This window comes from Carlito syrichta, unplaced genomic scaffold (genome assembly GCF_000164805.1).
Source record: "Carlito syrichta isolate Samal-C Ts95f unplaced genomic scaffold, Tarsius_syrichta-2.0.1 Scaffold308917, whole genome shotgun sequence".
Lineage (NCBI taxonomy): Eukaryota > Metazoa > Chordata > Mammalia > Primates > Tarsiidae > Carlito > Carlito syrichta.
In genome coordinates this window covers 589,175-615,388 of record NW_007253013.1, presented here as the reverse complement: position 1 = coordinate 615,388, position 26,214 = coordinate 589,175, and the positions used below count along the sequence as shown (strand labels likewise).

General features: G+C 42.1%; 1 protein-coding gene across 1 annotated transcript in view; it reads left to right on the top strand.

Annotated features, from left to right (window-relative positions):
- Window positions 1-26,214, top strand: part of GRHL2 (grainyhead like transcription factor 2) — a 182,886-nt gene that overhangs the window by 49,346 nt on the left and 107,326 nt on the right. Inside the window, exons 3-5 of the mRNA XM_008066408.1 lie at window positions 8,478-8,673; window positions 17,228-17,295; window positions 24,158-24,551. Of these exons, the coding sequence (XP_008064599.1) occupies window positions 8,478-8,673; window positions 17,228-17,295; window positions 24,158-24,551 (658 nt within the window). The remainder of the gene's footprint in view (window positions 1-8,477; window positions 8,674-17,227; window positions 17,296-24,157; window positions 24,552-26,214) is intronic.

The following is a 26,214-nucleotide window of genomic DNA, read 5'->3' as shown; positions in this document are numbered from 1 at the left end:
TGCACTCCAGTCTGGGTGACAGAGTGAGACTCCAACTCAAAAAAAAAAAAAGAAAATAAAGAGTCAATTTGACTCCAAATATTGCAAGTAGAAGGGTGAAGTTTTCATCAACAAAGATAAGAAAGGCAGAAGGTAGACAAGGATTTAAAGTGAGATGTGGTGGTGATTGAATATTTGTTGTTTGGCCTTCCTACATTATTTATCTTGCTTTTCTCTGTTCCTCATCACGGCCCAGGTAGAGGGCACTAGTCTGTGTCTAGTGCTCTGCTAGACACATCACATGCATTTTTCTCCTTGAATTTATGCAACAGCTCTTTTACAAATAAGAAAGCTGAGATCCAGAGAGGCTAAATCACTTGTTCAATGTAATAGGGCTTATAAGGGGCAGGGCCAGGTTTGACTCTAGGACCATCTCCTCTGTGTCATTTTTTGCAAACAAATAATCTGACATACTTTTTTTTTTTTTTGAGTTGGAGTCTTCCTCTGTTGCCCAGGTTAGAGTGCAGTGGCACACTCACAGCCAGTGCAGCCTCGACCTGCTGGCCTTTGGCATTCCTTCCACCTCAGCCTTACAAATAACTGGAACTGCAGGCATGTGCCACCATGCCCAGCTAATTTTTTGATTTATTGTAGAGATGAGTTACCCAGGCTGGTCTCAAACCTTTGGGCTCAGGCAATCCTCTCACCTCGGCCTCCCAAAGTGCTGGGATTATAGGCATGAGCCAACACGCCAGCCCAATCTGACACACCTTTAAAGCGCTGTATTAGATGCCTCTTAAGATATAAGTGCCCGGGCCAGTATAGGTGGGTTAACTTGCTCAGGGAACTCTGTGTGTGTGTGTGTGTGTGTGTGTGTGTGTGTGTCTGTGTATGTGTATGCAGTTGGGCATGTGGGGGGATTTGTTGCTTCTAAAAGAAAGTCAAAGGCAAAGAAAGCTAGAGAAAAAAGGTTCCCAGATTTCAGGGTGAAGCCAAGCAGACTGTGAATGCAAGGGAGGATAAAAGCCATGGGCTGTGCTTGAGAGCTGCTGGGTCACTTGTATAATGGTATGCCCCTCTCTTAGGTAGCTGGTGGATGTGATAGCTGAATGATAATCTTCTTTGCATAGTCAAATCTTTGCACAGTAAAATTTAAATGGCAGATTATGTAATAAATAATATACATGCAGTAGGAGTTCTTAGCAAAGGGAGGCCTTGAAGGGCTGTGATAGGAAAAATGCTGGAAAATTTTCTGGAGGATGGGGTGCTGCAACTGGACTTCAGTAAGAGTAGAATTTATTTTTATTTTTATATGTTGGTAGAGATGAGGTTTTGCTATGTTGTCCAGGCTGGTCTGGAACTCCTGGTCTCAAGTGATCCTCTTGCCTCAGTCTCCCAAAGTGCTGGGGTTACAGGCATGGGCCACCGTGCTCAGTTTGACAAGAGTAGAATTTAGGTAGAGAGAAGCAGGTAGGGAATTCCAGGCAGGGAAACAGTCTGAGTTCAGTATGGAAGTAGAAATTGGCATCTTTAGGCAGTTGCAGAGAAAATGACTGAGTTCTTTACATTAAGCAAGTAGAAAGGTATACATTTTGGGAAGTAGGTTGGGGCCAGATAATGGAGGGCCTTAAATATCAGACAGTGGGTTTTGGACTTGATGGTACAGACAGTAAAGGCTCATAGTACACTCCTGAAAATTATGTTCTGTGAAGACTGCTTCACAAGACTTCAGTGTGGATTGCAGACAGGAAAGTTGAAGACATGAAGAGAGAAGACTAAGCTGTAATGCTGAATATGGTGATTGACTTCATGTATGGGATAAACAGAAAGAATAATGGTCTCAATTGCATGGCTGCCCCATCCCTTTCACTGTTTTAATTGATGACTCACCTCTCACCTATCCTCCCAGAGTCTACAGAATGAAGTTGTGGATTAAAGAAAACAAACAAGAAAAGTTGTCTGTATGATCTAACATGGCCTTAACCTTGCTGTGATTGCTGTGGTGTTCATGTATATAGCTTTTACACTGTGCCAGTGTATTTAGTTCTGGCAAAAATAGTAGGAAGTGAATATAATTATTCTAGCTAGTTTGGGGGCACATCTCTATTTTATAGGGAAAGAAACTAATACACAGAAAGGTGAACTAACTTGTCTAGCTAGTTAAGGATATAGCCAGGATTTGCACCCAGGCAGTCTGACTCGAGTCTGTATTTTAAACCAGTACCTAAGATTTGGCTTTGAGTGACTGGGAATGAATGATGGTGAGGCGTGTGCAACTGAGAAATGATGGTTAGCTTATTGTTGGTACATTGGCTTTAAATTGACAACAGAATATCTAAGTAGACATGCAGAACAACGAGTTCTCAGGTGATCTATATCTGCAGTTATTAAGGTAGAGCAATGAAAATGGTAAGAATCAACAGTGAAGAGAAATGAGCAGAAGACTATGAAATGATCAGAATTAGAGGCGTAGGAGAAGAGGGGAGTTTGGGTAGAGCAGAAATTAGTAAAGAATGGTTGCCTAAAGTGGAGGAAAACCATCTTTGCACAGTAAGAAATGGCCAAGAAAATTCAAGGAGATTAAGACCCGAGAACAGTCCATTGGGCTTTGAGCAGAGAGCCTTAGTAGAATGAATTCTAAAGAGAGGTTCTACTAACAATTTTCTGTTGGAGATCTGTAACATACCAGGTACTTCATATGTCCATGTCTGAGTTATCCCTTTAGAACAATGTTATAAAGTGTCATGATACAGATGAAGATAGGAGAGCTCAAAGAGGCAAAGGAACTCATGCAAATTCCCTAATGAACAGAGTTGAGATTTAAACTGAGGCAACTCAACTTTAAATCCATCCCCCCCTAGATTAAGACAGAAACCTCATTAAAAACACACACATCAAACCAAACCAAACCAAACCAATGCCCTTGTAGCAGTTATGAAAGAAATGAATGAGGAGAAGTTGATTAAAAGTGACTTCACCACCCTAGCTTTTGTTTTGGGTCTCAGGTGTCTTTTTAAAGTGAATTTGTGTCTGGATTTGTTGACATTTACTACACATATTTTTCGAAGGTGAAGACATTATGTTCTAAGCTTCCTCTGTTTCTCCCCAGCAAAGCATTCCTGCATTAGACTCATTAAGCTCAGAGCAGGAGGAGGTGGGGGCAGGCTGTCCCCGGCAGAGTGACCTGGAGTCTTGTAGACATGTTGGTCATGGTCTCCATGGCATGACTGCTCCATCCCTTTCACTATATCAGCTAATGACTCGCCTCTCATCTATCATCCCAGCAGCCACAAAATGAGGTTGTGGACTGAAGAAAACAAATGAAGGAAAAAAAAAGTTATCTGTGGTGTAACACGACCTTCACTGTGCTGTGATTGCTTTGGTGCTCATCAAAATTTTACTCCAAATACAGGCCCAATATAGTTGCTTGAGGCTACCTAGAACATAGCTTCAAAAGGAATATGTCAAAAGTTGGTCAGAGCAGAATTAGACTTATCATTCCTAAAGAACAGTGATAAAACTCAACTGCAGAAAGTGTTTCTAACGGTGGCAAAAACTGCTCTGCAAAACTTCCCTTTCTTTACAAATCTGCATTTTTCTCAGTGTACCAGAGAGATTATTCTGTTTTTATGAAACCAAGCTTCATCCAACAGTGCTCTACACTAGAGAGATTGTAATCTATGAAGAAAAAAGAAAACAAGTAATTGTGTAGTCGAAGGGAAGAGCATAAAAAAGCCTCTTTGTCCATCAGAAATGTGAAAAGAAGCAGCTAATAAAATTGTGTTTTCCCAGAATGCTTTTTCCCCATTGATCATGTAAGAACGCATCAACAATTTCATTAAGGGGAAAGGATGATGAAGGACATTCTTAAATTAGTGAACATTTGTGCTAGGAACAAATGAATTTTGCAATCCTGGAGATTCAGCAGGCGGGATAGGGGTTTTGAGAAGTCAGACTCAAGGAAAAGTGTTTCCGGTGAATCAGGACACTACCTGGTGTAATCAGGACTTGGCGCTGATCCTTCAGCTTGGTGCTTCCTGCTAGTGATGAGCCAGTGTTGTCATTAACACCCACCCCCAACGTTACACAATATATGCTTCTCTCAAGCATGACAGAATAAAATGCTCCTCTTTTTCAGTGGCAAGGTCAATCCTAGTAATATGACATTTTAATTTTTGATTATGAACTATTATTATCTATTAATTGATGCTTTTATTTATTTGTTTTAGAGACAAGGTCTTAGAGTCTCACTCTGTCACCCAGGCTGGAATACAGTGTCTTGATTACAATTCACTGCAGCCTTGAACTCTTGGCCTCCAGCGATCTTCCTGCCTCAGCCTCCCAAAGTGCTGGGATTATAGGCATGAGCCACTGCGCCAGGTCAGGAAGTCCTTGCTGCAGGACTAAGCATTTTAGGAAATGTGCATGATGCCTGAGCCCTCATGGGCAGAATTCTCTATTTTATTATTTAAGTGGAGGCTGCAGACCAGGCATCCAGGATGGTTTCAACTAATCAACTGTGGGGAGGTGACAATGTCACAACCTGGACCTATCACCCCCACATTTTGGTTCTCCCAGAAGCCTCATTTCTTCAGCTCATAGACCCTTGGCAGTCTACCAACATATCCTGTCTCCAAAATCAATCCTATCCTATGAACTTTAGAAATTTTTCACAACATAGAAATGCTATTTTATTGTTAGAATGGAATATGTAAACTTCTCTAGCAATGTCTCCAAAATGAAGATGAGTGTTCTTTTTTTGTAAGAAAATTCCATTATTCTGTCCTACAAAAATAGTCTTCACTTTTAAAAATATTCCCCTGTCTCCTCATTTCAACATTGACCAGCACATTCCTACCTATCCTTCAGATCTGTGAAGAAACCTTGATCCTCTGATTAGGTTAGTTCCCTTAGTCATGAGCCCTCACGACACCACCCATTGTAATTCTTTCCTGCTGTACTGTAAGCTGCTTGGGGTAAGGGACAGTGTCTCATGTGCCACTCTATCCTCAACAATCAGATTGATGTCTGGTACCTCTCGGGCTCTCAATAAATACTTAAGGAATATTGCTCAACGAACAACTTCAGTTTCCTTTTAATTCATGGTTACATTTACCCAAAATTGATAATATCCATAACCTTGACAAGAACACTGAGCTGTTTACTGATAGTCACACCTAATATTTGTATAGAATGTGCAGTTTGTAGGATCCTATTTTTTTCGTTATTTTATTTGATCCTCCCAATCACACTGTAAGGTAAGTAGGTTGGGCATTGCTATCCCTAGTTAAGGCAGGGGAAACAAGCTCAGACATCTGGCCACACCCCTGCAAGTAGTGAGCAAAGACTCACTTCTGGGCCTGTATTACTCCATGTGTCACCTTGGTGCCTAATGGTTAGGAAGTCCTTCCACCAGGGTTTTTCTCATTTACTCCAAGAAACCTGACTATACCCTTTTAATCCTGTTCATTTGCAATTGGGTCAATATTCTCTCTTTCCTCTCAATCAGTTCCACCAAACCACTGACCACAAAGAATTCAAATCAAAGGCCTGGAGACCCTCTAGCCCAGAATTCCACTCTGCTAAACATGTATTTCCCATTCACCCCACCCCCATCCCCAAATATATCTCGCCAATGTCAGTGTCCTTTTCTGACCTCACACCGATGCATGACACCACACCAGCGCATAAAGGGCCTCCAACACATTCTTTGTTGTGGGTTCACACCAGTTCTCCATCACAAAGTGAGCTGAGGGACCATCTATCATTAGAAAATCCCTCAGGAGTGTCAGCAAAAGGGACCCCTTTCATGACTTCAGGAGTGTCAGCAAAAGGGACCCCTTTCATGATCATCAGAAGGCCTTGGTGGCTGAATTGCCACTGATTAATATTGGTGTAGCCTTTGTCACCCCTGTCACTTGTTCATGCCATGTTACTATGCATTGGCATAGGTGTTACTGAAATACTCCTACAGTGTCTCATGGTTCCATTTCGTTCTATTTTAGTGAACTAAGCAAAAGAGGGCCAGGAGATGAGTAGCAAAACTCCTTAGTTTCTTTTATTTGACAACTGAGGTCTCAGCATGGGGAACTGCTGAGGACTATCGTGGTCTTTGGGTATTTGAGTTATTGTCACACCGAACTTAAGACATTGCCTTGTTTGTCAATTGCTGCTTTATGCAAGGCTTGGTTAGGATTGATTGACTTTAGTCTCTTTTTGTCTCTACTGAAAATTCCCCAGGTAGAGTCATTGCTCTCCATTGTGGTCTTTATAACCTGTAGCTTGTTGTTGCTGATGTTGGTCTCCCTCTGTTGCCCATGCTGGAGTATAGTGGCACCATCACAGTTTACCACAGCCTTAAATTGCTGGACTCAGGCAATCCTTATATTTCAGCCTCCCCAGTAGCTGGAACTCCAGGCATGTACCACCATGCCTGGCTCATTTAAAAAACTTTTTTGTAGAGATGAGGTCTTACTGTGTTGCCTAGGCTAGTTTCAAACTCCTGGGCTCAAGCAATCCTCCCTTCTTGGCCTCCCTAAGTGCTGGGATTACAGGCATGAGCCACCGCACCCAGCCTCCTATAGCTTTTATACCATCTAAATATCATAAAGTCCTATAGCAATACAGGATTCATGTTAGAGTTTGTCTCACTTCTGGGCTTCATATCCTTATTACACAGCATTGTCTGTAATATGCTGTCTTTGCAAAGAAGCTTATATTGCCTTTTTTTAAATTAAGAGACTTGGATTGGTCTATAATTTGCTAGCAATTTCAAGTATAGATTAAACTAGTTTTTTTAAACAATCATTAGCATATTGATTATATTTAATGTCTTGCACATAATTATAATTAGAACTCCAAAGAATTAAGTGAAACCTGCCCTTTCATAGGGACCCATTCTAATATTCATTAGTAAAGAATCATTAAAGGGCTGGGCGCAGTGGCTCAAGCCTGTAATCTCAGCACTTTGGGAGGCTGAGGCAAGAGGATTGCCTGAGTCCAGGGGTTTGAGACCAGCCTGGGCAACTTGGTGAGACTTCATCTCTACAATACATCAAAAAACTAGCCAGGTATGGTGGCACATACCTGTAGTTCCAGCTACTTTAAAGGCTGAGGCAGAGGGATCATCTGAGCTCAGCAGGTCAAGGCTACGGTGGCCATGAGCATGCCACTGCACTCCAGCCTGGATAACAGAGTGAAACTTCGACTCAAATAATAATAATAATAATAACAATTAAATACAATTACTTGGTCCCTAGAATGATTGGATATGGAGCACCAAGTTTGAAGAGAACCAACTCTCTTAGTAGTTCTGTGCTGCTATAACAGAATGCCTGTGACTGGGTAATTTATAACGATCAGAAATTGATTGACTCATAATTCTGGAAGCTGGGAAATCCAGGATCAAGGGGTGGCATCTGACAAGGGACTTCTTACTGTGTCATTCCATGGCAGAGGGTGGAAGAGTAAAGAGAGGGTCAGATAGCAAGAGCAAGAGGAGGGTGAATCATATTGAACCAGGATGAACAAAGTCCTTGGATAACAGCATTAATCTATTCATGATTTAAACACCTTGCAAAGGCCTTACCTCTGAATATCACCAGAATGTCGATTCAGTTTCAACATGAGTTTTGGAGGGGACAAACATTCAAACTGTAGTGCCAATTTACACTACCTTTTAAAGACTTACCATTACTTCTTATAGAAAGTAAAAATAACTGGGCTCGGTGGCTCAGCCTGTAATCCCACGCCTTTGGGAGGCTGAGGTGAGTGGATTGCCTGAGCCCGCGGGTTCGGAACCCGCCTGGGCAACTTGGTGAGACCTCATCTCCACAATAAATCAAAAATTAGCTGGGTGTGGTAGCGTGCGCCTGTAGTTCCAACTACTTGGAAGGCTGAGGCGGAAGGATCGCCGGAGCCCAGCAGGTCGAGGCTGCGGTGGCCGGGAGCGGCCACTGCACTCCAGTCTGGGCGACAGAGTGAGACTCCAACTCAAAAAAAAAAAAAAAGAAAGTAAAAATAAATAAGTAAATCAGCAGCAATCACTTTAGTTTGCCTTCTCCTTCCAACTCCCTTCACTCTGGGGAATTACAAATTAATACTTGTAGCCAGGCCGGGTTCGGTGGTTCAGCCTGTAATCCCAGCACTTTGGGAGGCCGAGGTGAGTGGATTGCCTGAGCCTACGGCTTCGAGACCCGCCTGGGCAACTTGATGAGACCTCATCGCTACAATAAATCAAAAAATTAGCTGGGCGTGGTAGCATGCTCCTGTAGTTCCAGCTACTTGGAAGGCTGAGGCGGAAGGATTGCCGGAGCCCAGCAGGTCAAGGCTGCAGTGGCCAGAAGCGGCCACTGCACTCCAGTCTGGGCAACAGAGTGAGACTCCATCTCAAAAAAAAAACAAAAAAAACTTGTAGCCATATAATGTGTGTATTATTAGTGGGGGATAAAAAGAACATTGCTCTGATAATGAACCTCACATTTCTCTTGCTTTCACAGTAATAAAAGATTAGTGGCCTTAGTGCCCATGCCCAGTGACCCTCCGTTCAATACCCGAAGAGCCTACACCAGTGAGGATGAAGCCTGGAAGTCATACTTGGAAAATCCCCTGACAGCGGCCACCAAGGCGATGATGAGTATTAATGGTGATGAGGACAGTGCTGCCGCCCTTGGCCTGCTCTATGACTACTACAAGGTAATTTGGTAGCCCTGCCTCCCTTCTTTTCCTGCCCTAGGGCCTTCCCTCGCTGGTGGGAAGAGCGGGCAGATTCTTCATCCTGGGCCAGGAAACTAATAGTATTTCTAAACTTGATATGGGATTCTGTGTCTTCCTGCTCTCATTGTCCCCCTAATCTCCCATCTTCAATGCTCAACTTCTCCACCCACCCAGGGGAAGTGTTCACTTGGAATAATTATTTCTTGTGTCCTTGTCCGCATGCATAAATATTATTTATTATTCTTGCTTGACATCTTATTACAAATTCCTCCTTGCTGCCATTTTTATGATTATAATTTTTGGTGAATGAAGTATATTATTATTATTATTTTGAGTCAGAGTCTTACTCTGTCTCCCAGGCTGGAGTGCAGACGCAGATCATGGATCACCGCAACCTTGATCTCCTGGGTTCAAGGGATCCTTCTACCTCAGCCTCCTGAGTAGCTGGAACTACAGGTGTGCACCATCATGCCTGGCTAATTTTTTATTTTTTGTAGAGACAAGGTCTCGCTGTGTTGCCTAAGATGGTTTTGAACTCCTGGGCTGAAGCAGTCTTATCGCTGTGGCCTCCCAGAGTGCTGTGATTAGAGGCATCAGCCATCGCACCCAGCCAAGTGTATTATATTGTGTGGCTGTATCATAATTTAGTTATTGCTCCATTGTTGAGCAATTAGGTTGCCTCTAGATATTTTAGTTTTATAAAAAACAGTCAGGGTTTCTAGATTTTTCAATTTTTAAAGGAAAATTTTGATGAATTCTTTTGTGGAAAACTTGTACAGCCATTTTATTTCTAATTTTGTTACACCTTGACTGTCTCCATTGTTTCAATGGGGACTGTATTTTTATTTTGAAGAACTCCTAAAGCAAAATAAATGTAAACCACTTACATTACAAAAACTGCCTGCCATACAGTTCTTAAAAATAGGAATATTTTAGTAACCAAACAAGAAACAATGGTATGTCTCAAGCATAAAGAACTATACCTTGTATTACCTTCTCCCTTTGAGTCCTTGAAGTGTAAATAATCGACACGTATTTGCTGAATGAGAAGATTTATTGCCTACCTTGATTGATTGTAAACACCTTTGTCCTATGTCAAGAAGTGGCACAAAGGTGAAGAATGGTTGTGTTTATTGTGCTGGTTGGGCACAGTGTACTCTTATTTTAGAGTAAGAACTGATCCTACCTCTCCTTCTCCTTCCATCTTGGGAAAATCAGAGCTTTGGGCAAAATTACTGAGGAGGGACAATCTTCCTTTTAGTAATCATCAGTTTCTACCTCTTCCTACTTCCAGTTTCCTTCCAGCAGCGTCGTCGCTTTCCTAAACTAGGTTTGTCAGGTTTTCAAAAGATCTCCCACCATCACCACCTCTGGCATTGTCTCCACTTTTCAGGCAAAGCTTTCTAAAATTATTCATTCCTTTTCCAACTTCTCTTATTAAAACACCCAGGAGGACTCTCTCCTTGGGGAGATGTATGAGAACAAAACCAGGTCTTAGATCTAAGATGGAGAGCAGGGTGTGAATGACAGGTGTGAGTGACTGACAGGTAGGCCCATTCAAGGTTTTTTAAATGAGGATATTGTTGACTCAGATAAACACATCACTTATTGTTAGAAAGTGCTGGAAAAATATTTGAAGGGCATTCTGTTTTTTTGGTACCCTTGCCAGTGTAGGCTGTCTTTTTCGTTTATCAAGAGAGCAAGAATTAGCAGATTTTAACTGTCCTCTTAGGGAGTTGTAGAACTCCCAACACTGAAATAGCAAGAAGGGCCTTAACTTTGGGGAACTTGGGCTCCAGATGAAAGGATGTTTTAGGGCCTAAACTATATTTCATGTAAGGAGGGCTGTTTTCTCTATAGTGAAGGGATAACACCTGAAAAAAATAAGCCTGAAAACCCAAATGGTTTTATGGTAGGTGTTTTTTTTCCTTCTTCTTTTCTGGCTGTGGTGTTTTATATTTTTCATTCTTTCTGACTGAGGATCTCATTTGAAAAACACAAGGATACATTCTCAGTGTTTTGGAGTGAGCAATTTCAAAATTCATTGAGGATGGTTCAGAAGCACAGAATTCATCCAATTAGACTACATGGTATTCTAGGCCACTTTTTAAGTTTTAATTTTTTTTTTGTCTCATCCTTAGAAATTGAAAATTGATTTTTCTTTATGATAAAAAAGTAGTCAAAACTTGACAGTTTTATGAATCTTTAAAATCTATAAACACATAACTAAAGTGACTCTGATTTTCATTATTCGGGTCATTACAACTTCTTTTTGTGACTTTTATAATGTTAAATTAATATAGCAATAATAGTTTTTATAAGGCTTTGAATAAACAAATTGATTGTATTTAAAAGAAATATATATATTGTTATTTAAAAATAGATTTAATTTTGTTATTGTGAAATTGAGATAATTTCATATATTTGTATTTGATGACAATACTTTGTTTTAGTGAAAAAAAGAAGCATACTCTGAAACAAACACAATTAGTAGCTGTTGAAAGCAATATATTTTATTTCCCACAAGTTCAAAGGATAATTAAGTGTCAGTAAATACGGAAAATTAAGTATTAGCAAATGTGGTACCTAGTTTACCTCTCTTCTTGCAAATTTGAAAGTTGAAATATTGCTTTCTGTAATATTTTGAGATGCAGGGTAGAGAGTTTACAGAAAACTCAAGTTGTAGCCAAGTCTAGAGCTCTTTCTGTTGAATTTCCAAGATTGTATAGAAAGGGTCACATGGCTCCTTTCATTTTACAAAAGCTTTGCTGTATTTTTGCTTGAAACATTTTAATGTCTGTGGAGAGAATTCGTCTTGTTTCCAAAAACGCTATGTTCAAATGATCACTTTGAGGCCCATTTCAGTTTTCAGGATGTTCACAGCAAATATATGCTGGTGTTAAAGTTGTGACATAGTTAAATATCCTTTGAGGGTAGACTTTTTTTCTGTAGTAGAGTGTTAATGAAAAAGAAAAGTCATTCTGTTTTTTTTTTTTTTTTTAGTATAAACTTTGGGAAGTTAAATTATTGTAACAACTGCTATCACATTATTGTTTAAATTTTATAGACTTTTTAAGGTTTCTTTAGAAGTGTGAATTGGTTCTTTTTGTCAAAGACATCATTTTCCCCCACTTTTGAGGTTGGAACACATCACCCCTGAGGGGCTCTGTCCAGAGAGAGGAGTTCACCTGACATAAGCAAGCACTCAAGAAATTTACAGGCCTGCCCTCTTGTCCTTGGAAGCTGGCAAAGGCATATCTTTGTATATTACGCTATACATTTCAAGGTCTTTTCACCTACATTTGTTAACTGTCACCACACGGTCATTGCAGTGAAGCCCATCAGATTTTGGTTTTTGGTTTTTGGTTTTTGTTGGAGACTCAGTCACCCAGATAAGGTTGCAGTGGTACCCTCATGGTCACTGCAGCCTCAACCTGCTAGGCTCAGCCTTCCAAGCAGCTGGAACTACAGGTGTGTGCCACCACACCTGGCTAATATTTTTGATTTATTGTAGAGATGAGGTCTCACCATGTTGCCCAGGCTGGTCTTGAACTCCTGGGCCCAGGCAATCCTCTCACCTCTGCCTTCCACTATCAGGTTTTAAGTTTCATAGTTTAGGCAGCTCAGTGGGATTTATCCAAGGTCACAGGATAATCCTGTATGTTTTCTAACATCCATTGTATTACAAATATCCACCATTTAAAAAATACTCCTTTTTAAACCCATTTAAATTTTTTAAAAATAAACATTTGAAGCTTCATATGTTGTTTACTAAGTAAATGATGTTTGGTTTTATTTTGCTTTTTTGAAACCCAAATATGTAGACTCCCTCTTAACTTAGGGGCTCACATCCTAGCCCCGTTCCCTATATCCAGTTTAAGATACTTACCAATAGCAACTCTAAAGTCATATAACTTTCCATTAATTTTAGGCATGATGGAAAAGCATGACAGATTTAATTAGCTAGATATTTTAAAAAGTGGTGTGACTTACTTTATCAAAACTTTATTTTTCTCTTGAGAGAGCTGGTTTATAATTATCTAGTTCCAGCTGTAGTAAAAACAGTCTTCCCTGGTGAGTTGGTTCCTGTCAGTTCTGCTGATCTTGTACTGCTGGAGATCAGCTTACTGACTGATTTGTTTGGCCATCCATCCATCCATCCATCCATCCATCCATCCATCCATCCATCCATCCATCCATCCAACAAATATTCACTAATTAGCTATGACTCCTAGCAATGATGATAGATATTATGGGGAGGTATTACATTTCCAAAGGCAGATGAGACCCAGTTCAACACCTCAGAGAGGTCATTGGGAGTTGCAGTCCAGGACAAATATGGTCGTATAAAGCTGTAAGCATAGTGCATGCAGGTGAGTGCTGTAAAAGGGATGTGCTCCAAGAGCATTGAGTTGCTTGACAATCTCCCAGAGAACTGACAGGCTTTTCAGAGGAAGAAAAGTCTACTCTACCACAGAGGAAGATCTGCCAGGTAGACAGACAAGAGAAGAGCATTTCAGGCAAAGGGAACAGGAGATGAGAAACCATGAGAAATGTATCTCAGCTAGCACTCAGTGGAATCTGAGTAATCAGCATGAAGTGGGAAGGATTCTTTTCTTAAATCAGCTTTTCTATTTTTCAGACTTATTGAGATATAATTGACAAATAAGAATTTTATACTACTTGATGTTCTGACATATCAGCTGTTAATTCTAAGTTTGCACAAATTCATCAAAGAAAATGCAGGAAAGTTTGAAAAAGAAAATGAAATGTCTGTAACCCTTTAATCATAATATTTGATATCCTTTCCTCTAATTTTGAAGGATTTTGAACCTAGGCAACATAGGTTGCAGAAATTAACCACATACCTTGCAGCACCAGCAATAGAAGTAGGTTGGGAGCAGACAGTTCAGCGGCCAAGTCCATTGCAATTGTCCAGATGAAGAAATGATGAAGACCTGATGGGGTGGGGAGGAATGCCCCAGATGAGCATTTGTGAGGATTCTCCCTAACTCAGCCACCAAAGCAAGCACTAGCTAGAGACAAGCAATGTGTTCACGTAGTATTGTTTGAATAAAAGCTAGCAACTGTGTGTGTATGTGTGTGTGTGTGTGTGTGTGTGTGTGTGTGTGTGAGAGAGAGAGAGAGAGAGAGAGAGAGAGAGAGAGAGAGAGAGAGTTGGTGGGGAGCCCCTAACTCAGGGCAAGATGTCTCAGATGATTCCTGGGTTAATCAAGGTAGGAAGAACAAAGGAAAGACTTTGAGGAGAAAGATAATGATATGTTGAGTCTAATGTGCTTGTAGGATGTCCAGGTAGGGATGATAGATGGTAACGTGGGTCTAGAACTCAAGAGAAGTGTTCAGAGGTTTCGGTTTTCTAAAGACCGTCTGGGTAAAGCCAAAGATAAACATAGTTCAGAGCAGCTCAGATTGGAGCAAACGCACAGGTTAGTAACCACCTTTATGGCATTGTGCCCAACACTCTAACATTATAGACTTTTCTCTACAGCTGTCTGCTCAGAGCTCATATCGATGACTCTTGGCAACAAAAACATTCACTGCCATGCATCTGTGGGAGTTGCTAACATGTCTTAGTATTTAGAATCCCCATTTCTTCTATTTATTTGATTCTGCCTTTTCCTGACCATTTTAATTGATTGATTGATTCTTTCCATCAGTATTTAGGAAGGGTCTACTACATTTCAGGCACTTGGGACATAACCATGGGCAAGATAGACATTCATGGAGATTGTAGTCTTACCATGGACACAGACATTTAGATGGTTCTCAAAGTAGGGTCAGGAGTTAGTCTGGAAAAAGCATAGGGGGTGGTGGCGGGAGGATAGGGGACAGAGGGACACATTCTATGGAGAGGACCCTTGTGTGATGGCTTTGTGGTGACGGGGACCATTGTATGGTCACAGATACAGTGCAACCCAAGCATGGTAAGCAGGGGTGGGGGTTGATCATATTGAGGCAGGAGACTTTTTGGAGGCTACGTGCCTGGGAATAATAGGAAGCATTGAAGAGATTTAAATAGCAGCACCGTGAGACCACTCTGGATCTTCTTGATGGATCCAGAAATAATTTGTGGGAATTAAATGAAGGAGAGGAGAGATCAGTTAGGGGCTGATGGGGCAGCCCAGGCAAGAGACGCTGGCCAGCTCAACCTGGAGGCCGGCAGTGGATGGATTTCAGAGACACGGGGGACTTTGTGCTGCCTGGTTGGAAGGGGAGAGGGTGAGGATGCTTGGCAGTCAAGGAGACCATAAAGTAAATCTTCTGCCCCTGGTCCAAGGCCCTTCCTTGTCTGGCTTTTGCTTATCTCTGAAGCCACATCTCCTGTTATTCCCTGTGCTAGCTGTGTCTTCCTTGTCCTGTAATACCCCACACCCTTTTTCTGTGCAGTTCCCACAACTAGAAAGTCTTCTCCACCCACTAGATCCATTTCTACCCTTGGCGTAACTCCTCTGGGGGGCTCTGTCCTCTAGGTTTCTGGAGTACCCTGGGCATAACTCAGTTCTACCTATCACTGGGTATTGCATTTTGTCAACACTCTAAGGAATACCTATATAGTACTGCATTTTAGGGCAGAAGCCAGGTGCCCTCTGGTGGGTGGACTGTGTGATAAGGCCCAAGGCACAGCAGGCAGAACTGGGGAGACATGATCTTCTTAAATTCTACTTCCTCCTTACCACCTTTTGAGAAGAATGTAGTAAGAATTCCACAATTCCATAATGCACCATTTTGACCATTTAAAGTGCATGGTTCTATGGCATAAAGTATATACAAATTGTTGTGCAGCCATCACCACCATCTACCTCCAGGACATTTTTTTTCTCCCCTGAATGGAAACTCTGCATCCATTATATGACGACTCCCTTTCCCCTTCTTCCCAACCCCTGGTCATTGCTATTCTACCTCCTGTCTCTATGACATTATTCAAGGTACCTCACGTAAGTGGAGTCACACAATATTTCTACTTTTGCATCTGGTTTATTTTATTTAGCATAATGTCTTCAAGTTCCCTCCATATTATAGCATGTATCAGAATTTCAGCTTTTAAGCCTGAATCATATTCCATTGTATGGATATGCCATGTTTTGTTTATTCACTCATCTGTCGACAGACACTTGGGTGGCTTCCTCCTTTGGGCTATTGTGACTAATGCTGCAGTGAACATGGGTGTACTAGGTATTGAAATGTTATGTTTACCTGTCTTCAACAGATGATAGGAACTATGCTTTATTCATCTATCTAGCTTTTGGCAATGCCTGGTATGGTGTAGACTTTCAAAGTTGATATGAATGATTAACAATTGATTTATTTTATTTTTATTGTTTTTATTCAACAAATATAAAGTACCAGACACTCCAAGTACTTTTTAAAAAGTAGCCCATTATTTTACTAAAAACCTGTGTGGTATAGAATTAGCACGGTACCCATTTTACAGATGAAGAAAGTGGGACAGAGTTTAGTGAATAGTTGAGCTGAGAGTTGAACTCAGGCAAGGAGGCTCCAGGTCTGGACTGTTGACCTCTTTGCTCTATCTCCTCCCCAGTCAGCTGTCTGGGTTGATGTACATATTTGGGTGATTGGAAACAGCAGGCAGAATTGCTAGACGCGTCCAGTAAAGGGGCTTCTCAAGAATTGTTTTCATCTTAAAAGAGCAAAAGCTCCATTTTGGGTGCAAAGGAGTTTGACTGGAAGGAAAATCTTGACATATAACAAAAAACCAAAAATGCACAAATAAAAAATCCAACCAGCCAAATATATCCAAACCTGCTTATTCATGTGTTTGAAAACTGTGATGGAAGAAAGGACCCATGATGCACCAGGGCGATTAGATTATGCCCAGGGACATAGCAGGTGGGGTGACCTTTCTCTCAAATAGCACTTTTGCAATAATCTTGCAGGTAATAGTTGGCATTAAGATGCTTAAGACAATAATGAAAGGATATTAGAAAAAATATTGTGGAAGCAAGTCCACAAGCTGCGTAGGGAGATGGTTAAAGGGGTCATCCGGGGATATGTAATGCTTGTTCTCTCACTGACTGACAGTGCAACCCCATGCCCAGATCCCCCAACATGTCAGCACCTGAAGTCCCTCATCAGAGAGAGGGTACATCTTTTTTCCTTAATGTGACACTTGTCACTCTTGTAACTCCATGATGTTTTCTGTTTGCTCAAAGTCACCCATGTCTAGATTCACTTCTTATCAAATTGATCTTCTCTCCTCAGCCACACTCAAGATGATGGGAGCTTAGGAGGCACCCTAGGTCCAGGAAGAGTCACCTGGCCAGTAGGGAGCAGCCAAATCATGTCTGTCATCACCCCTTTATCTCTGGCTCCACTGTCAATGTCACTCAGGCTACTCACCTTTCACCATCTCCTGGTGATAGCAAGCTTTCCACCTTTTCCTGGAGAATGTTTCATTTTGGTTTCTTTGCTTATCCTGGTGTCCAGCTCTGAACATGGTCACGGTTGCAATCTACAAGTATGTATGTGTCATGATGGTTGTTGATGCTTCCAGGTTCCTCGAGACAAGAGGCTGCTGTCTGTAAGCAAAGCAAGTGACAGCCAAGAAGACCAGGACAAAAGGTATGTGTTTGTAAAGGAATATACCTGGCTTCCCAAGCAACTCTTATTGTATGATTTTTGAAAACAACGATATTAAACTGTAAGTTTTATTCTTGAGAGAAGATGGGTCACAAAGCTTAGCCTCCTCTATTCATCTTTTGGAGTCTGGACCAAAGTTGGATCTCTCAAGGGGGAGAACACATTTCCTTTTTGTTGATTGTGCATCCAAAGGGTCCTTGGCAGGCTTTTCACAAACCTCTTCCAAGGAGACTTAAAATCCTGAGTTAGAGGTGAGATGCTGACGAGGTAGCCCACTGCTGGGATTGCCTTTTCTGATCAATCCTAGGGCTTTATAACTGAGTCAGGCCCTTGAGGGAGTGAGACACCTGCAGGATTGCTTTTGATGAGTCAGGAGAGGAAGGAGGTTGGGCTTTTTCTCAGCCAAGGGAGGGAGCTGGTGGAGGGCCACCACTGCCAAGGTGCAGGGGCAGGACTGATGTAGGATGTCCTTGTGGGACATCCCTTTTCTACTCTTCTGAATTAAGAACCAGGTGAGAAGCAAGACAGGCCAAATACATTGAGATTTAAAAGGAATGACTCCATGCAGTGACTCATGCCTATAATCCCAGCTCTTTGGGAGGCGGAGGAGGGAGGATTGCTTGAGCCCAGGAGTTTAAGATCAGACTGTGCAACATAGGAAGACCTCATCCCTACAAAAAAAAAACAACAAAATAAGCTGAGTGTAGTGGCACCCACCTATAGTCCCAGCTACTTGAGAGGCGGAGGCGGGAGGATCACCTGAGCTCAGGAGGTTAATGTTGCAGTGAGTCATGATGGTGCCACTGCACTCCAGCCTGAGTGACAGAGTGAGAACCCCAACTCAGAAAAAAAAAGTTTTATTTGTGATGAAAGCAACTGCAGAATGTGACTTGGAATCTGCAGCTTGTAACATTTAGGTCCTGACTTAAATCCGTCCACTCATCCTGTCCCAGGCAGGAGGACTGTGCACAGCAGGACTGACTGGAGGGAGGGCCCCCTCTCATTGGCCACGATGATCTAGACAAAAAGAGGGGATCAGAAGGGACTGAATCGCTCTTCTCAGTTCAGCTACTTCTCTCAAACTCACCCATCAAAAATCTCTTCCCCTGCAGTGAGGGGGGAAGAAACCAGTTTTTCTATGGGAGGTTCTTTCATATGGAAATACAAAGCCAGGAGGAATAAAAACCGTGCTAGCACGTATGTCAGTACCTGGCCTTGAAAGGAGCTACTTGTAACATGATGATCTTGTACTGTGACTAGAAGGGGATGGGCACTTTACCAGTCAGCAGGCATAGACTGTACAGCACACCCAGGGTACCGCCCAGCAGTAGATAAAGGCTGTGTGCATCTGATTCCCTGTTCTACCAGGGATCTTCTGAAGCTCCATGCTGCCCTGGAGTCCTGGAACCTCCTTGGCAAGAGTGATGACACAGAGAAAGAGTCTGATACTGTTTTTTGTTTTTGTTTTTCGAGTCAGAGTCTCACTCTGTTGCCCAGGCTGGAGTGCAGTGACATGCTCACAGCAACGGCAGCCTCGACTTGCTGGGTTCAGGTGATCCTTTCCCCTCAGCCTTTTGGAACTACAGGTGTGTACCACCACACCCAGCTAATATTTTGATTCATTGTAGAGGCAAAGTCTTGCCAAGTTGCCCAGGCTGGTCTCAAACTCATGGACTCAGGCAATCCTCTCACCTCGGCCTCCCAAAGTGCTGGGATTATAGGAGTGAGCCACCACACCTGGCCGAGTCTGGCACTTTTTTTTTTTTTTTTGAGTTGGAGTCTCACTCTGTTGCCCTCAACCTGCTGGGCTGTGGCGATCCTTCTGCCTCAGCCTCCCGAGTAGCCGGAATTACAGGCGCACACTACCATACCCGGCTAATTTTTTTTTTATTTATTGTAGAGATGAGGTCTCGCCTGCCCAGGCGGGTCTCGAACCCGCGGGCTCAGGCAATCCACTCACCTCAACCTCCCAAAGGCGTGGGATTACAGGCTGAGCCAACGAGCCCGGCAGAGTCTGGCACTTTTTAAGTCCTGTAACTTTCCCTCCATCCAGCCAGTTTTACTGAGCTATGCATATGCTGTCTGCTAAGTCCTATACCAGAAATTATAATGGGGTCAGGAAAAAACAAGTCTAAACTGTGTGTTCAGTCTGCATTATACATAATAGACATGATAGGCCTTTTTTGTTGTTGTTAACGCATCTTTTAGAACAGCATTACAAAGTGACAGCCACTCCTTGTGTTTTAGTGGTTATTTTGTGATTTCCACAGAACTGAGGTGAGTGTATTGCCTGAGCCTGCGGGTTCGAGACCCGCCTGGACAACTTGGTGAGACTTCATCTCTACAATAAATCAAAAATTAGCCAGACGTGGTAGCGCACATCTGTAGTTCCAGCTACTTGGAAGGCTGAGGCAGAAGGATTGCCGGAGTCCAGCAGGTCGAGGCTGCGGTGGCCGGGAGCGGCCACTGCACTCCAGTCTGGGCGACAGAGTGAGACTCCAACTCAAAAAAAAAAAAAAAAATACTGGTAGTGAAGTGTATACCACCTTGTTTAGACTAATTATATCTTAGACTTCTCATTGAATGTAATTTGGAAGGATATTATGGTGACCTGCAGTGTATTTATAAATTAAGGTGCCATGTGCTAACATGGTATCATTACATGGTTTGTATGCAAAGATTGCTGCTTGAAAAATAGTAAACCTTCAATGACATGATCTACATTTTGTAAAAAGTGCATTAAATGAATTGCATTTTTTCTTATAATATTGGGTTCGATTTTAAATTCTATTGTAGGTAAGTCAGTGTCTCGGTAATTCTTACTTTGTTCTAATTATCCATCTTTTGAGTGTCTTAGTGAGGGTCCCTTCTGTTTTATAAGAGCATACCTCCACATTTAGGGTGGTGGGTGGTAAGTCTGTTATTTTCTGATGGTATGGGAATAACAATTTGACTAGATTCTTACACTTCTATAGCTTGCTTATTTATTTGTTTATAAGAACACCAAAAAATATTTTGACTTGTGTTCTTTGCTTATAATTTATGTTTTGCATGAACTTAATTAGGAAATTTTGTCCCAAATGAACTCTAGCTTTAGAGAAGTTGGTTAGCTTTGGATATTTTGGCAATGGCAATAAGACTATGTGTGCAAAGCCCAGAGGGAACACTGGGTAATTGCTTTGTAGCCAGTCAGTGTAGACTGATCGTATTTCTCCCAACCTGTACAAGTATTCAGGGTCTGGGAGGAAATGAGTTTGGGAAATTCTGAGTTTTGATTAAACAGGTGAAGGAAGGCTGGAGAGATCTCCTGTGACTCTCTCAGGGTGGTCTTGTTATGGAAATTTTTTTGTTTGCTTTTTAATACTGATTTTATCATGGACTCTCTCTTTTTTTTAGGAACATCTATTAACATTCCCTGAGGTGTTCTAAACAATGGAGTTTAGGAAAGGCTAATTAATGTAAATGGTGTCTGGCCCTTGGCATCCCCTAGCTAACTGGATTCAGATTAAACATCTTTTCTCAATGTTCACTGTGTCTTCTATACAGGTTCACTCTATTGGTTTGACCATGAAAACAGGTCATTACTTAAGGCCAGAAAGTTTGTAGACTTGTGATTTTATTCCTTAGGGGATTGTTTTCTAGAACTGTTTCTACAGATCTGTGACAGACTCAGGGAAGTTTAGATATTTTTTGTGGCTTCGGTCATGTAGGGCCGTTTTTGTTTGTTTTTGTTTTTGTTTTTTTAATTTTTAATTTTAAAGATGTGGGGTACAATTCAGAATTAAGTATACAAATGTTCATTATGCAGGTACCCTAGCTGATGAGGTGTGCCCCCCCTCACAGAATCCTACTACTGCCAATGCCAATCCCATCCCCCCCGCCCCGCCGACAATTTCCCACTACTGACAAGCCTTTTCTTATAGTGTTCAAGATCCACTTATTAGTGAGAACATGTGATACTCAGTTCTTTGTTTCTGTGTTAGATCATTCAGTATTATAGACTCTAAATTTATCCACGTTCCTGGAAATTTCATAATTTTGTCCTTCTTACTGCCGCGTAATATTCCATCATGTATATGTACCACATTTTTTTAATCCAGTCCTCTTTTGATGGGTAGCACGGTTGGTTCCATGTTTTTGCTATTGTGAACAATGCTGCAATAAACAAGGGTGTTCAGGTATCTTTTTTATACAGTGATGTGGGTTCCTCCAGGCATATTCCCAGTAGGGGGATTACAGGGTTGTTTGGAAGGTCCATTTTGAGACCTTCTAGGAATCACCAAACTGTTTTTCATGTGAGGCCATTTTTTCCCTCAAACTTCACTTTGAAGTTTCATCTGAAAAATCAAAGGTAAAAATATCAAGTCCTGCTTGGTAACTAGGCAAGCTCAGAGGCTGGTGAACTTCTTTCTTTACACAGGAGAGTCAGGGGTTGCCAGTTATTGGAAGAACTTATTTCATTAAAATATTTCTGTCAATGAGAGATGTCAGTAAGTACCTGCAGGCACATGCTAGATAAAACAACAATGAACAAACAAAACCCCAAATATCAGAGATAGAAATTCATACAAAACTTGACATTCTCTCCATATTATTTAGAGTAATCTATATACAAGTGAGAGGTGGCCCTGACCAGAGGACTTTGCTAGTAAAATCATTTTGCTGTCAATAATAATTTTCCACTAATGAGTTCCCCTTTGTTTTTGGTCTATCGCAGAATCCTTTTTTTGTTTTTCCTCTGGAGTCAGGATCTTACTCTGTCACCCAGAGTGGAGTGCAGTGGCACAATCATGGTTCACCCCAGCCTCCATACTCCTGGGCTTAGGTGATCCTTCCGCCTCAGCCTCTGAAGTAACTGGGACTAAAGGCACACACCACTACACCCAGCTAGTTTATTTTTTTGTAGAGATGAGGTCTTGCTGTGTTGCCCAGGCTAGTCTTGAACTCCTGAGCTCAAGTCATCCTCCCACCTCAGCCTTTGATTATAGGTGTGAGCCACTGCGCCTGGTCTTCTCCCAGAATTATTTCGTACAAATGAAAGTATTTCATTCTAGTCTGGCAATAATTAATTTTCTAAACCCTTTCCTTTCTCTCTGTATCAGCCAGGAGGTCTGAGAGCTGAAGGATCTTGTTTTACATAAGCCATGTTATGTCACCCTCTTAGGCCTCAAACGGAATTCAAAGCTAAGGATATCAGGGAGCTCATGTTATTTCTCAATTTGGTGAAAATACCTTAGTGGTAAATTCTCATTACCTTTTTTTTTCTTTAAGGCATTTAGCTCAGAGAATGGAGAAAAATATTCTCCCCAGCCCCTTCCTTCAAACTTCCTTGTTTTTTTCTCCTCCTGCTATTTTTGGTATAGTTTAAAACTTTTGAAAGTTTTCAAACATATACAGAAGTACAGAGGGCAGTATAAGGAACCCTAAATACCCATCCCATTCTCCAGTTTTGCAGTGATCATTTTTTGTCATATCTGCTTATGTCCACATTTCTCTCTTTCCCTTCTTTTCGTTTTATAATTGTTAACAGCATTTAAAATAAATCCCTGTTATCATGCCAATTCATCTCTAACTACTTCTAATTTGTATCTCTAAAAAACAAGGATATTTTATTACAGGAGCTCAAAATCATTATCACCCCAAACTAAATTAGTAATCCTTCCTTAATATTACTCATTCCCACTTCATATTCAGTTGTCTCAAAGCTCCCATTAACTCATAAATGCCTTTTTGGATAGTTCAGGTCAAGATTCAAATAAGATCTACTCACTACATTTGGTTATTATGACTTTTAAATCTCTTTTAATCTAGAACCTTCCTCCTACCCTTTCTCCTTTTTTTCATGGTGTGCATTCTAGTTTATCTGACTGCTTCTTTTTGATGTTGTTTAAGTCATTCCTTTTTTTTTTTTTTTGACTCAGGGTTTCACTCTGTTGCCCGGGCTGGAGTGCAGTGGCAGGATCCCAGCTCACCACAGCCCTGGCCTCCTGGGCTCGGGGATCCTTCCTCCTTAGCCTTCTGAGTAGCTGGAATTACAGGCACATGCCACTACATCTGGCTAATGTTTTGATTTTTTTTTTTTTTTGGTGGAGATAAGGTCTCGCTATGTTGTCTAAGCTGGTCTTGAACTCCTAGATTCAAGCAGTCCTCTCGCCTTGGCATCCCAAAGTGCTGGGATTACAAGCGTGAACCACTGGTGTCCAGTCTGTCATTCTTTCAGCTCTTGTATTTCCTGAGAGATGAAAGTCAGGTGTAAAAATTTCATTGGATTTAGCATCAAATTTTTGTTTAAATGATCTTTGCAGTAGGCTGAGGACATGACATTGCATAGTACCAAGGTGCACACATGACTGCTGTCCTACTTGTAGTGATGCAAAAATCCATTGTATTCCACTGTGAAGTTCACTGTCCTCCTTCCCCCAATAGCATCAGCATCCACTGATTAATGCCTGCACTGGTTATTATTTATTTATTTTTTATTTTTTTGAGTTGGAGTTTCACTCTGTTGCCCAGACTGGAGTGCAGTGGCCACTCCCGGCCACCGCAGCCTCAACCTGCTGGGCTCCGGCCATCCTTCTGCCTCAGCCTTCCGAGTAGCCGGAATTACAGGCGCGCGCTACCACGCCCGGCTAATTTTCTGATTTTATTGTAGAGATGAGGTCTCGCCTGCCCAGGCGGGTCTCGAACCCGCGGGCTCAGGCAATCCACTCACCTCAGCCTCCCAAAGGCGCGGGATTACAGGCTGAGCCACCGAGCCCGGCTGCACTGGTTATTTTATTAGGCATTGCCAAGTGGTGCTTTTTTCTAATTCTATCCTGTTGGGGGGTTGGGTTTGAACACACAGAAATTGTCTTGGCACCACTGAAGCCCAGAGCAATTTGAGTGGAGGAGAAAACCGAGTGCAAGTCCTAAAGACAGTCCCAGTGAACCTCTCCCTCAATCAAGACCACCTGGAGAACTCCAAGCGGGAACAGTACAGCGCCAGCATCCCTGAGAGCCCCGCCATCATCCCAGTGTCAGGAATCACCGTGGTGAAGTCTGAAGACTTCACGCCAGTTTTCATGGCCCCACCTGGGCACTATCCCCGGGGCGATGGAGAGGAGCAACGAGTGGTGATCTTTGAGCAGTCTCAGTATGACGTGTCCTCCATAGCCACCCACAGCGCCTATCTCAAGGACGACCAACGCAGCACCCCGGACAGCACCTACAGCGAGAGCTTCAAGGAAGCAGCCACAGAGGTGAGTCGGCAGCCGGACCCAAATCCAGCAACCCTCCTAATTTTTTTTCCTATTTTCTTTTTAAATGGATAGACAATTAAGCTTTTTTGTTGTTGTTGTTGTTGTTGTTGTTTTGTTTTTGTTTTTGTTTTTGTTTTTGAGCCAGGGTCTTGCTCTGCCCAGGCTGGAGTCTTCACTGCAGCCTCAATCTCCTGGGCTAAGCAGTCTTCCCCCCTCAGCCTCCCAAGTAGCTGGGACTATGGGTTCACACCCCTATGCCAGCTTATTTATTTTTTTGTAGGGATGAAGGTCTTGCTATGTTGCCCAGGATGGTCTCGAACTCCTAGGCTCAAGCGATCCTCCTGCCCAACCTCCCAAAGTGCAAGAATTACAGACGTGAGCTATCACATTCGGCCATAGTTTTGCCTTTTCTAAAATTTCATATAAATGGAGTGATAGGGTCTATAATCTCCTATGTTGTCTTTTTTTGAGTGGCATGTTTTTGAGATTTCATTTATGGTATCGCTTGTATTAACAGCTTTTTTTTTTTTAATTGCTGAGTAGTATTCCATGGTAAGTATGAATCCTGATTTATATATTCACCCATTGGTGGACATTTGATTGCTTCCAATTTTGGTCCATTATAAATAATGCTGCATGAACATTCATGTATACATTTTAATTTGGGCATATGCTTTCATTTCTCTTTGGTAAATACCCAGGCCTGACATTGCTGGACCATGCAGTCAGTGTGTGTTTAACTTTCTAAGCTTCACCAGCCAGTGCTTCAAAGTGGCTGTACCATTTTCATTCCCACCAGCAATGTGTGAGGATTCCTGTTTTCCACACTCTAGCCAAAACTTTCTGTTGTCAGTCTTTTTAACTTTAGTTCTTAGCCAGGTACAGTGGCTCACACCCCCGTAACCCCAGCACTCTGGGAAGCCAAGGCAGGAAGATTGCTTGAGCTCAGGCATTTGAGACCAGCCTAGGTGACATAGCAAGATCCATCTCTATAATATATAAATAAGCTGGGTACGGTGGTACACAACTATAGTCCCAGCTACTCAGGAGGCTGAGGCGGGAGGATCGCCTGGGCCCAGGAATTTGCGGCTGTGGTGAGCCATGATCGTGCCACTGCACTCCAGCTTGGGCAACAGAGTGAGACCCTGCCTCATTAAAAAAAAAAAAAGTTTACCTCTCTGAGTGGCTATGTGGTGGTGTCTCATGGTGGTTTGAGTTTGCATTTCTCTGTGTTTAGTGATGTGGAGCATCATTTCATGGACTTATTTGACCCTTCCTATAACTTTTTTGGTTTTTTTTGAGTTGGAGTCTCACTCCGTCACCCAGACTGGAGTGCAGTGGCATGCTCCCGGCCACCGCAGCCTCGACCTGCTGGGCTCCAGCGATCCTTCCACCTCAGCCTTCCAAGTAGCTGCAACTACAGGCACGTGCTACCACGTCTGACTAAGTTTTTTGATTTATTGTAGAGATGAGGTCTCGCCAAGTTGCTCAGGTGGGTCTTGAACCCTCGGGCTCAGGCAATTCACTCACCTTGGCCTCCGAAAGTGTGGGATTACAGTCTGAGCCACCGAGCCTGGCCTTTCCTATAACTTCTTATGTTAAGTGTCTGTTCAAGCCATTTGCCCATTTTTAAGTTGGATTATTTGTTTTTCTTTTATTAAGT